Source organism: Gavia stellata, chromosome 5 (assembly GCF_030936135.1).
Source record: "Gavia stellata isolate bGavSte3 chromosome 5, bGavSte3.hap2, whole genome shotgun sequence".
Classification (NCBI taxonomy): Eukaryota; Metazoa; Chordata; class Aves; order Gaviiformes; family Gaviidae; genus Gavia; species Gavia stellata.
Window position 1 is genome coordinate 25,013,671 of NC_082598.1, and position 12,437 is coordinate 25,026,107.

At 39.2% G+C, this 12,437-nt stretch overlaps 1 protein-coding gene across 1 annotated transcript in view; it reads right to left on the bottom strand.

Annotated features, from left to right (window-relative positions):
• Nucleotides 1-12,437, bottom strand: part of ARAP2 (ArfGAP with RhoGAP domain, ankyrin repeat and PH domain 2) — a 130,652-nt gene that overhangs the window by 53,093 nt on the left and 65,122 nt on the right. The window contains exons 15-18 of the mRNA XM_059817809.1: nt 10,854-10,998; nt 7,250-7,352; nt 6,413-6,611; nt 4,269-4,332 (exon numbers count right to left, since the gene is read on the bottom strand). Coding sequence (XP_059673792.1) covers nt 4,269-4,332; nt 6,413-6,611; nt 7,250-7,352; nt 10,854-10,998 — 511 coding nt within the window. The remainder of the gene's footprint in view (nt 1-4,268; nt 4,333-6,412; nt 6,612-7,249; nt 7,353-10,853; nt 10,999-12,437) is intronic.

Sequence of the window (12,437 nt, forward strand, 5' to 3'; positions counted from 1 at the left end):
TTTCTTAATTATGGACAAATCTTACGTGTTTTATTTCATTCTTGACATATTGGTTTTTCGGATTTTATCATTCAGCCTGCATTTAAGTGACTAACAAATTAACATGAAAGTTGTCAATAGATCAGTATATAGGGTCTCTTCCAAGTGATCAATCTATGCCAAAATTGGCATTAGACAACCACTGCTATAAAATAACAGACAAAATAGGAAAACCTAGAAAATGTGATATATCATTTTGTTGATGCTGATGACTTCTCAAAGGTATTAATTAATTGATCTAGGGTTTGGAGGGGCAGAAGGAGGATTTCTGGTTTTGTTTCCATTTAGAATAATTGAGTCTAAAGTTAAAGGTGATTTTATATTTAATAATTTTCCACACACACATTAAATTTCTTACAGCTGCAATATCATGCAACTGTGCTGAACAGCTGGATGCTTTTGGAGTAATATCCTACCCTAAGCAAGAATCACTATGCCAAAGCTTATATACCCATATGGCTTTTAATAGTTAAGATAACGTGAACACTACGCAATTAAATTCTTTATAACAGACTTCAGTGAAGAAAAATTAAACATATTCATGGCCACCATAAATCATCCGGTGCCCCTGTTGAAATTATTTGAAAATAGTTCAGAATTTCCGTTAAACTATTAAAGCAGTTCAGGGAAAACCTACTCTCACCTGATAGAAATATTATAATGAAAGAAATAATAACAGCTGACTTGGAACTATAAGTTTTGCTCAGCGTTCGTATCTATGAAATTAGATGCACAGTTTGTATTCACCTGTTGGACTGCACCTTGAATAGGATACCTCTGGTTCCCTGGTTGGTCTATGCAGCTTACTTAATGCTGACTCTTTCAATATGTTTCTTCGAAAAAACCCAAAAGGAGAAAGTGTTTGTTTCTGATCTGCGTCACCTTACTGGATTCTGGAACTTAAACAGTATCTTAGGAAGAGTTAAAATTCAGAACACACAAGTTACAATTATTTTCTCCAACAAGTTTCTCCAACTCTGAATAGATGTCAAAGGTATCTGTGGGTTTGGGTTTTTTGTTTTTCCCCCCACAGAGAGGAAAACACTCTTCCTTTATTAACCTATTATTGGCCATTCAGAAGACTGTGTAAACACTACACCACTTCACACAGAATCACACAGAATCACTACGGTTGGAAAAGACCTGTAAGACCATCAAGTCCAACCATCAACCAACAAACACCACCATGCCCATTAAACCATTCCCACAATGCCACGTCCACACATTCCTTGAACACCTCCAGGGAGGGTGACTCCACCACCTCCCTGGACAGCCTGTTCCAGTGTCTCACCACTCTCTCAGTAAAGAAATTTTTTCTAATATCCAGTCTGAACCTCCCCTGACGCAACTTGAGGCCATTTCCTCTTCTCCTGTTGCTAGTCACTTTGGAGAAGAGACCAACACCCACCTCTCTGCAACCTACTTGCAGGTAATCATAGAGAGCGATGAGGTCTCCCCTCAGCCTCCTCTTCTCCAGACTGAACAACCCCAGCTCCCTCAGCCGCTCCTCATAAGACTTGGGCTCCAGACCCCTCACCACCTTCATCGCCCTTCTCTGGACACACTCCAGCACCTCAGTGTCCTTCTTGTAGTGAGGGGCCCAAAAGTGAACACAATATTCGACAGGCAACCTCACCAGCACCGAGTACAGGGGGGACAATCACTGCCCTAGTCCTGCTGGCTGCACTGTTTCTGATACAGGCCAGGATGCCGTTGGTTTTCTCTGCCACCTGGGCACACTGCCGGCTCATACTCATCCGGCTGTTGATCAACACCCCCAGGTCCTTTTCCACCAGCGAGCTTTCCAGGCACTCGTCCCCAAGCCTGTAACGTTGCATGGGGTTGTTGTGACCCAAGTGCAGGACTCCGCACTTGGCCTTGTTGAACCTCGTACAATTGGCCTCAGCCCATCGATCCAGCCTGTCCAGATCCCTCTGCAGAGCCTTCCTACCCTCGAGCAGATCAACACTCCCGCCCAACTTAGTCACATCTACAAACTTAGTGAGGGAACACTCAGTCCCCTCATCCAGATCATTGATAAGGATATTAAACAAGATCGGCCCCAAAACTGAGCCCTGGGGAACTCCCCTTGTGACCAGCCGCCAACTGGATATTGCTCCATTCACCACGACTCTCTGGGCTCGGCCATCCAGCCAGTTTTTTACCCAGCAAAACGTGCACCTGTCTAAGCCACGAGTCGCCAGCTTTGCCAGGGGAATACTATGGGAGACAGTGTTGAAGGCTTTACTAAAGTCCAGGTAGACAACATCGACAGACAGCCTTTCCCTCATGCCCTAGGTGGGTCACCTGGTCATAGAAGGAGATCAAGTTGGTCAAGCAGGACCTGCCTTTCATGAACCCATGTTGGCTGGGCCTGATCCCTTGGTTGTCCTGCACATTCCCTATGAGCGCCCTCAAGATGAACCTCCCCATAATCTTCCCTGGCACAGAGGTCAGGCTGACAGGCCTGTATTTCCCAGATCCTCCTTCCAGCCCTTCTTGTAGATGGGCGTCACACTGGCAAGCTTCCAGTCATCCGGGACCTCCCCTGCTAACCAGGACTAGCTCTACCTGGCCTTTTGCCTTTCTAACTCCCTCTCTGCATGACCTAACGAGTCCCAGCAAAAGCTCCCCGTTCAGCCAGGCTGGTTGTCTTCCCTGCCAGCTCTTCTTACAGCACATGGGGACTGCCTGCTCCTGCACCTTCAAGATTTCCTTCTTGAAGAAGGCCCAGCCTTCCTGGACCCCTTTGCCCTTCAGGACCATCTCCCAAGGGACCCTCTCAACCAGTGTCCTGAAAAGGCAAAAGTCTGCCCTCCGGAAGTCCATCGTAGTGGTATTGCTGACCCCGCTCCTTACTTGGCCAAGAATTGAGAATTCTGTCATTTCACGGTCGCTAAGCCCAAGAAGGCCTCCGACCTTCACTTCTCACACCAGACCCTCTCTGTTTTTAAACAGTAGGTCAAGCAGGGCACCTCCTCTGGTAGGCTCGCTTACCAGCTGCGTCAGGAAGTTATCTTCCACACACTCCAGGAACCTCCGGGACTGTTTCCTCTCTGCTGTGTTATACTTCCAGCAGACGTCCTGTAAGTTGAAGTGCCCCACAAGAACAAGGGCTTGCAACTGAGACTTCTGCCAGTCGCTTGTAGAACACTTCGCGGTTTCTTCATCCTGGCTGGGTGGTCTATAACAGACACCCAGCAGGATATCTGCCTTGTTTGCCTTCCCCCTCATCCTTACCCATGAGCACTCAACCTTATCACAATCGTTGATCTCTATACAATCAAAACACTCCCTAACATACAGAGCCACCCCACCGCCTCTCCTTCCTTGGCTCTCTCTCCTAAAGAGCTTATAGCCATCTATTGGAGCACTCCAGTCATGCGAGTCATCCCACCATGTTTCTGTGATAGCAACCACGTCATTGCTGTCCTGCTGCACAATGGCTTCCAGCTCCTCCTCTTTGCTGCCCATGCTGCGTGCATTGGAGTAGATGCACTTGAGCTAGATGCACTTCTTACACAGACATATGACTAATAATGTATCATTGAAATAAAAAACTGCAACCTATTACAAAATAAGAATTATTTTCAATAATTTTTACTTTCATCTTTAAATTTGTACCCATATATGAGGCAGAAATACCCGTCACTTCATGTTTCAACCTCCCATATCACTGTATTTGACCGAGTCATCTCAGCAGAATATTACCTACTTGGAAGCAGACATGCATCATGTTTGCTTCACAAGTATGATTTGTTCTAGCTAGTATGTTGCTAACTGAGATCAGACATTACAATAAGACTAACTTGGGGACCATACATACCCTCTCAATCCTGACCTACACAGACTGAGATGCAGAATTCTGGGATGTAAGAGTGATGAAAAAAATTGAGAAGTAAATGGTAAATGCTCCAAAGAGGTACTCTTTCTTTACAGGGTAAAAGAAGTTAGGTCCTTTTGAAGAAACAGTTATTGGCAGACTAATCTGACTGGGAATAATTTTCTCAGTGGGAAAACTGCTTTTAATTAAGCAGCACTTGTTAGTGTTTCCTGACACAGACATAAAACGTAATTAATACACAAAGACTTTCCCTCCTTTAAAAAGTCTGCAAATTTACTCTCTCTCTTTAGCAACCGCAAGTGAAAAAGCTCCATGACAGATCAGCAAGAATTTAAAGACATCAATATAAAAGCAGATGAAAGCTTTATTCAGATGGGAACCTTACCTTCCTTTTTCAACGAGCAGCAGGACATCTATTTTCTCTCCATTTTGCATTACACTACTGATTGCTGAAAAAAACATATACACATTCATATGATCTATACAGACACATATATATAGACAAAGACATAAATGCACATATAGACATGTTTTTTCAAAATGCTTCTTCAGTGACAAAAGGATCATGGAATTCTTAAACATTTCAAATAAAGAATGCTGCTCATAATAGAAACAAAACTCCACAAAATACCACAATACACTAACATTTACAAGAAAAATTAATACAGAAAATTATAAAGAAAGGTTAAACAGGTACATTTTAATGTGAAAACGTGCTACAGTGTTTTATCATATTAAAATTAAACTTGTAAATACAAGTTTTAGAAGACATAATGATTCAGAAGTAAGCTGTATTTTTGAATCCATTAATTTACTTGCACTCTAATGGCTGCAGATATTTACAATAACATAGAGTGAGTTATACATTATACTGTAAAGATCACTGCCACCTTTCTTTATGTTGCCTTATGATACTCCTGCTAAAAAAAAGCACCCTGCAAAACACCTATATTATAAATAATATAGAAAATACATCTGGATAGTTTCCAGTAACAGTGCTTATAAAACTATACTGTGCACTATACTAAAAACAGTAAATTAAATGCAACTTTTTTGCTAATCCAAAATTCTGAAAAGTGAATTCTTTCAAAGTTTAGGTCTTATATATAATCCACATCTTATCTCAACTAATTCCCAGAGACAGTAAAATCCTGAATATCAATGACGCTCGAACATATTCTGATGTATGTTATATCATGTCTTTGTATCACACATACTCCTGGCCTTATTTACATTTACTGAGTCAAATATCAAGGAGCTAAGTGACTATACTTCCTCTGATCATTCATTGTTTGGCGAGTTTCAGTTGTACAATTCAGTCTTAATAGTGGAGCAGATTTATTTTGGGGAAACCAGAAATCAAAAGAAAAAATAGGAGCGTATATATATACTATTATATAGATACTATTTCCAAGAAATAAAACTCTTTTATACAACTAATATTTAAAAATCAAAACCCAAGCAAAAATGTTTTTCAATTAAAAGCTGAATATGTGTTTCATTTCTATACTTGAGAAATACACAGATTTTGGATGCTTATATGATTAGGGCAGCAGAAATTACAGTTGCATTATCAAAACTAATATCAGAAACAGTTCTACTGCCTAATCTTTTAATTCTGAATCAAGATCAAAAAGTATTCACAACTTAAGAGATAGCTAGAGGCATAAAAATATTCCTGATTAAAAACCACCTTCACGGTGTTATTCACAGCAAATGTAAGGTGGCAGTAAATAAACAGTAGAAAGCCCAATGGCGTTTAGGCAAGTTCCTGCAAAACAGTCCATAATCTGACAGCATTTACAAAGAGGATCATCAATAAAGAGCTAAATTATCTTCTCTATGTTACTGTAATATAAAATCTTAAATTATTTTTACTTTCCTACATAACATATTGCCTTGTCCAATATAAAAACAAGTACGGCAGATACGCTTAAGAAGGATTCAAAGCATAATTACAAACAATGATATAAAATTGGTCATAGAAGACCATTTGTATAAATATCCTTATCTTTCTACGTCATGATATCGAGCAAAGAACATTTTTAGTTTCAGAAAAAGCATGTATTAGTCTGTGAAATAGTTTTCCAAGAGAATTATAATTTTTCCAGCACATTTGAGTATTTTAAAACTAGGCCTGTCAATCATCTCGAGAACATGTTCTGCAGTGAGTACTTCTGCCCTGTCAAAAATATGAGACAATAATCCCAAAAGGTCATATATTATTATTCAGTTCTGTACTCTTGTAAGAAAGAAACTACTGCAACTAGAACAAAAATTGTCTTCATTCATTATGAAGCTGTGAAAAATCTCTCTAGCGTGTGCCACCAAGTAGGGAAAAAAACCCAAGACAGAACTTGAAACAACTCCATATTTAGATGAGAGTTGGGAGAGCATCTGGCTCATGCAAAGGAATAGTTACTGAGCTCCCTAACATTTATGACTTTAAAATGCAACAGAAATTTCCTTAACAGTGAATTAATTACATAGTTTATTTCCTGAATTTTAGATGTTAAGCAAAATTCTTACTTAGTTCTTGCAACCTCCTTAGATATATGGAATCTTCTTCAGCTTTCTCAATTTCAAGACAAAAATAAAGGCTCGACTTCTCTATAGCAAACCAGCCTTTTCTCCACTGATTCAGGTTATGGCAATCTTTGTAGTACAGCTGGCCAATCAGGTCACAGTCTCTCTCTAATAAGCATTCAGCCATAGGGGGAACAAAATGCTACCAAAGAAAATGGAGTGAGTCAGACGAAGAAAAAAAAACCCTCTTCCCCTAAAAAACCAAACCAAAATATTGCAAAACTATAAGATTCAAGTATGAAGGCCACAGTAAAAAAATAAGACTTCCAGATTTATCATTCATAAACCCATATATGTACTAAACTTAAATTATAATATAAAATATAATGTATTTTTTCGATTCGTACTCTACAATTCAAACATTTTTGCTTTTTAAACTACAATTTATTTAATTAGTAATGTGACTATTAGCATTTGGTACTGTAAAATACGGTACTGCTTTATGAATTCTGTTTCACCAAATAAAAAAAAAGAATTGTAACCATAAACAGCTGAAATAAATTCGTATAGTATATGTCTTTATACTAGAGCACCTTTAATGTATTCTTAAAGTCAGCATTAAAATGATGCTTCAATTCCTTTTCCATTTTATTTTATTACCTTGTTTCAAACATTAAACCACAGAAGTTATTTCTTCCTGCTGCACAAGAAACCTTTATACACGAGATAGATCAGTATTCATCAAGAATGGCTTCTCAGAGGATTTTAAGCTAACAATGACACTTTATTGTTTATGCAAAGGCTCCTGGCCTAACTGGAAAAGATAATTATCAGTATTACCTTAGCTATTGCCCAAGTCCATTTTCTTTGTGAACATGCAGTTTCAGCTCCAAATAGAAAAACACGTTCTGACATTAAGTAGATTTCAAAGGTAAAGATGTCCCTGAAGCAAGCAAGAGGAAAAAGGCAGCTGTATTTAGTCTTCATAACAGTAGACACCTGTTTCTCTCTCTATTTTTTAATTATTTCATACCTATAGAATGAAATCCATTTGCATTTCTCCTCCAATCTTACAAGTACAACCCAGCTAATAACAGAGTATTTTATAACACAACATGATCAAAGTGCTTTTCAGGTCAATAATACGTGTTTAGAGGCTACTGCATGATAGTTTTTTCAGTAAATCTGAAATTAATAAAAATGTTTACATATAGTTATTAAAATTCACAGGAAATCTTTTGCTTTTGCAAGTCCACATGATTTCAGCAAATATATTTTTGTGATGCATTCAAAACTTTTTGTTTAGGTTTAATATAAGCAGACCAACTCATTGAATGGTACGTTATAAACAAGTTACCACAGAATCATAGATCTGTTGGTTCAAAGGGACTTTTAGATGTCACTTGCTCTAATCTCCTGCTCAAAGTGGGACTATCACTAACCATAGATCAGAACAGCAATGAAAAGTCTGGAAAACCTTCAAGGATGGATACGACTATTTCTCTCAGCAATCTGTTGTGTTCTCCACCACCCTTCTAATGAAGAGGCTTTTCCTATCATCCAGCCTGAACCTCCTAGGGTGAAATGCATGGTCACTGCCACTCCTTGTATAACCTGCCACCACCAGGAATAGTTTGGTTCTGTCATGTTTATGACTACCCTTTGAAGTTGCTGTAGCTCAACAAGTTCTTTAAAGTTTTTTTGAGGGGGTTTTTCATTTTTTTTGCTCTTTAAAAAGTATATCATTATTTAAACAAGATGGACCCTGGTTTTCCATTTTTAACTGACAAATAATAAGGATAATAAAAGAAGCAGCAGCAAACTAGTTTAAACTGGGGCAGAATTTGTAAAGTAAATATCTTGTTGGAGCTTGAGGTCAGTCTTTAACTTATAAATTATGGTTCACCAATTTATAGTATGATTTTGTTGGTGACCTCTCACTAGAATCCAAATAGATGGAGCATGCTTCTTCCTCTCAACGCTGGAGATTGAGTTTTGTCTAAGCCTGGAGAACTGAACATGAGTCAGTTCTCTCATTCTCAATAACCACTTTGAAAATTATACGAAAATACTTAATTCTGACTAATAGAATCCACATTTTAAGGACTGATTGTTTCACTACACGAAACATTAAATTTAGGGGTGTTTCTCATAAAACTACCCAATTGCAGGTAAAGCACAGCACGAGGTTAGTCATTCCCTAAAAGTGAAGTATTCAGCCAAGATGTTTTTAATTTAGGTATTGTAGAATCATAGAATCATTTAGGTTGGAAAAGACCTGTAAGACCATCAAGTCCAACCCTTAACCTAACACTGTCAAATCGACCACTAAGCCATGTCCCTAAGCGCCTCATCCACAAGTCTTTTAAATAACTCCAGGGATGGTGACTCCACCACCTCCCTGGACAGCCTGTTCCTATGTCTGACAAACCCTTCAGTAAAGAAATTTTTTCTAATATCCAGTCTGAACCTCCCCTGACGCAACTTGAGGCCATTTCCTCTTGTCCTGTCACTAGTCCCTTGGGAGAAGGGAACAGCACCCACCTCTCTAAAACCTCCTGTCAGGTAGTTATAGAGAGCAATAAGGTCTCCCCTCAGCCTCCTCTTCTCCAGACTGAACAACCCCAGCTCTCTCAGCCGCTCCTCATAAGACTTGGGCTCCAGACCCCTCACCACCTTCGTTGCCCTTCTCTGGACGCGCTCCAGCACCTCAGTGTACTTCTTGTAGTGAGGGGCCCAAAAGTGAACACAGTATTCGAGGTGCGGCCTCACCAGCGCCGAGTACAGCGGGGACATTCACTGCCCTACTCTTGCTGGCCACACTGTTTCTGATACAGGCCAGGATGCCATTGGCCTTCTTGGCCACCTGGGCACACTGCTGGTTCATATTCAGCCGGCTGTCAATCAACATCCCCAGGTCCTTTCCTGCAGGGCAGCTTTCCAGGCACTCGTCCCCAAGCCTGTAGCGTTGCATGGGGTTGTTGTGACCCAAGTGCAGGACTCCGCACTTGGCCTTGTTGAATCTCATACAACTGGCCTCGGCCCATCGATCCAGCCTGTCCAGATCCCTCTGCAGAGCCTTCCTACCCTCAAGCAGAACAATACTCCCGCCCAACTTAGTCACATCTACAAACTTAGTGAGGGAACACTCAGTCCCCTCATCCAGATCATTGATAAGGATATTAAACAAGACCGGCCCCAATACCGAGCCCTAGGAAACACCAGTTGTGACCGGCCGCTGAAGTGAAACCATTTGGAGAAGTAGCAAGCAATAGGTTAGGTTCAATGACAGAAGAAGAAAGTGGTATTTTTCTTTTATCTAGATACCACAAAACTATGCTACTGCAGAAAAGTGAAAGTCACCTCCACTGCATTTTACAGCATGTTGAGGCATCACTATGTTTCAGGATTTCTCCCTTCTGCACACCCTTTATCTCTGTCGTAGCTAAAGTCCTTTCTTCCCGTTATCTTTTCCAGAAGCTTACTGAATAAACTGTTTGCAGACACTTTTGCTTTGTAACTACGAGCATTACAGGATTGTACTCTAGAAAGATCTTGTTATTTTACATACACACACGTGAAGAAATTTAAAAGGAAGTGTTATGGAGTTTGTTAGACAGATCCAAATTATAGTTTAAACAAAAATGTTGCCCTAAAGAAATCAAGTATCACTGAGATGCAACTCAGTTTTAGGTGAATCTCCACGTGATGTTTTTAATGTACAAATGGGACGTGAGAGAGTTATGAAAGAAAAAAAAAAACACAAAAAAGTTATCTTCAAACTAACACAATGTTCAACAGTTACATTGTTGTCCTCTGTGACCAAACCCAAAAGCATTGTGGAGAACTCTAATCTGTATTATTATTATTATTATTATTATTATTATTGGTGAAGCATTGGAACAGGCTGCCCAGGGAGGTGGTGGAGTCACCATCACTGGAGGTGTTCAAGGAACACGTGGACATGGCATTGTGGGACATGATTTAGTGGGCATGGTGGTGTTGGGTTGATGGTTGGACTTGATAATCTTACAGGTCTTTTCCAACCTTAGTGATTCTGTGATTATCAGGAAGAAACAAAGCAACAGTTTTGGCTTGATGCAGAGGTCAATCCCAGAAAGAAAAATGAATATTAATTGTTCAATTTATCGTCATGTAACCTTTTAAGCACTGAGAATATGCATTACAGTTTTAATAAGAAACAGATGTATCTAATTTATGCTGCCCTTTTAAATTACCCTAACATTTTCATTATATCACTATAAAAAAAACACTCCCCAAATACCACTTAGCAATTATTTCTTGAAGTCAACAGAAAAAAGCTGAGTTGTTTTGTAAATTGCATGTTCAAAATTCAGGAACAAATGAACCACTCTGAAAAACCAGAATAAAATCTTTGAAATACCCGAGTTTTTTTTATTGAAATATTAATTTGGGAACCTACCCTCTATTTAAAAAGAAGTCTGACTTCTGCACTACAAGACAGATAACTTCACTGATGTCAATCATACCATTAGGAGTGGCAGTTTTATCATTTTCATAGTAGCTCAGAAAGCCGCTTTCCAAAGTGCACCATCTTTTGTTGCAATCTGTGATTAAAGAAATAATAGAAAAGTCAGTTAGCATCATAATAAAAATTACCTCTTCCTATAGAAGTTGCCTCACAGGATGCATAGGTCTGTTGTAACAGTAATACATTTATGATGAAATCTCAGTCTCACTGAATTCCTCACCTGCTGAAGTCAATGTCTGTGTTGATACTACTTCACCTACATAAACTCTAGCACACGGTAATTTAAGAAAAGAATATTTCAAATATAACACACTTGTTTTTACTTCATGAGTGTATTAAATCGCTGCATAAGTTCCCTATACAATGGTAAAGTTCTTTTACTTCACTTGCTGTGGAACTTGATGGGGGAAGAGCTAGTACACAATACCACGTACATGCAGAAGAGAGTTAAAGAAGCAAAAAGAAAACATGCTACAAGGTTAGAAACACTGAAAGCTACAAGGACAAGTGGTGTTCCCCACGGCTCGGTATTGGGGCCAGTCTTGTTTAATATCCTTATCAATGATCTGGATGAGGGGACTGAATGCTCCCTCACTAAGTTTGTAGATGTGACCAAGTTGGGCGGGAATGTTGTTCTGTTCGAGGGTAGAAAGGCTCTGCAGAAGGATCTGGACAGGCTGGATAGGTATGTCGAGGCCAGTTGTACGAGATTCAACAAGAGCTGATAGCAAAATGAGTGAGTGAATCATGGTATGCAGTAGCAAAAAAAGGGCTACTCTTTGTTTCATGTTACTGGAACCAGAGGCCAAAACCAAGTCAATCTGTCTTTTATTTTTTTGGTAATGCTGGGGTGTCCACTCACTGTCACAAGATCAAGGAAAACAATTAAAGCTTTTTAAAGTAGTCTAGAAAAAACAATGTCATACATGCCAAAACTTGTATCCATTGCACACTACTAGAAAACACAAGGAAAACCCTATCAGAAGTTGTGTTATTTAATACGATTAATTTTTTTTTTTTAAAATATGCTACCAAAATAGTATAGGATGACAAACTGAAGAACAGAAAAACTAATAGAACAACCCTTTCTAGGTACATAAGTAGGTGATCTCAATTCTCTCGTACTGCAGGCCCATGTCAGATAGTAATGAAATTGTACAGAATTTATTCCAGTATGCTGGGGGAGATAAATGGATCCATCATAGACAGGCAGTAGCTGCAGTGATTTCAGGATGGCATGTTCACATCAGAATGAACTGGAGATCTCTCTTGTTGCTATTCACATATATACCTGGCAAGGGTAAATTCACTTAGCAACACTGCAGTTTACAGAATGCTAACATTTGTAAGCTGCTTTCAACATGTAACAATTTACAGTTGCTGAGCATGGTTAAATTACCTAGTTAAGAATTCTATCTTCAAATAACTTTGAATTAGATATATTGGAGTATCTAGTATTTGCCATCTATACTTAAAAAAAAGGTGCAGGAAAAAAATCTTCAGAGCAACTTAGAC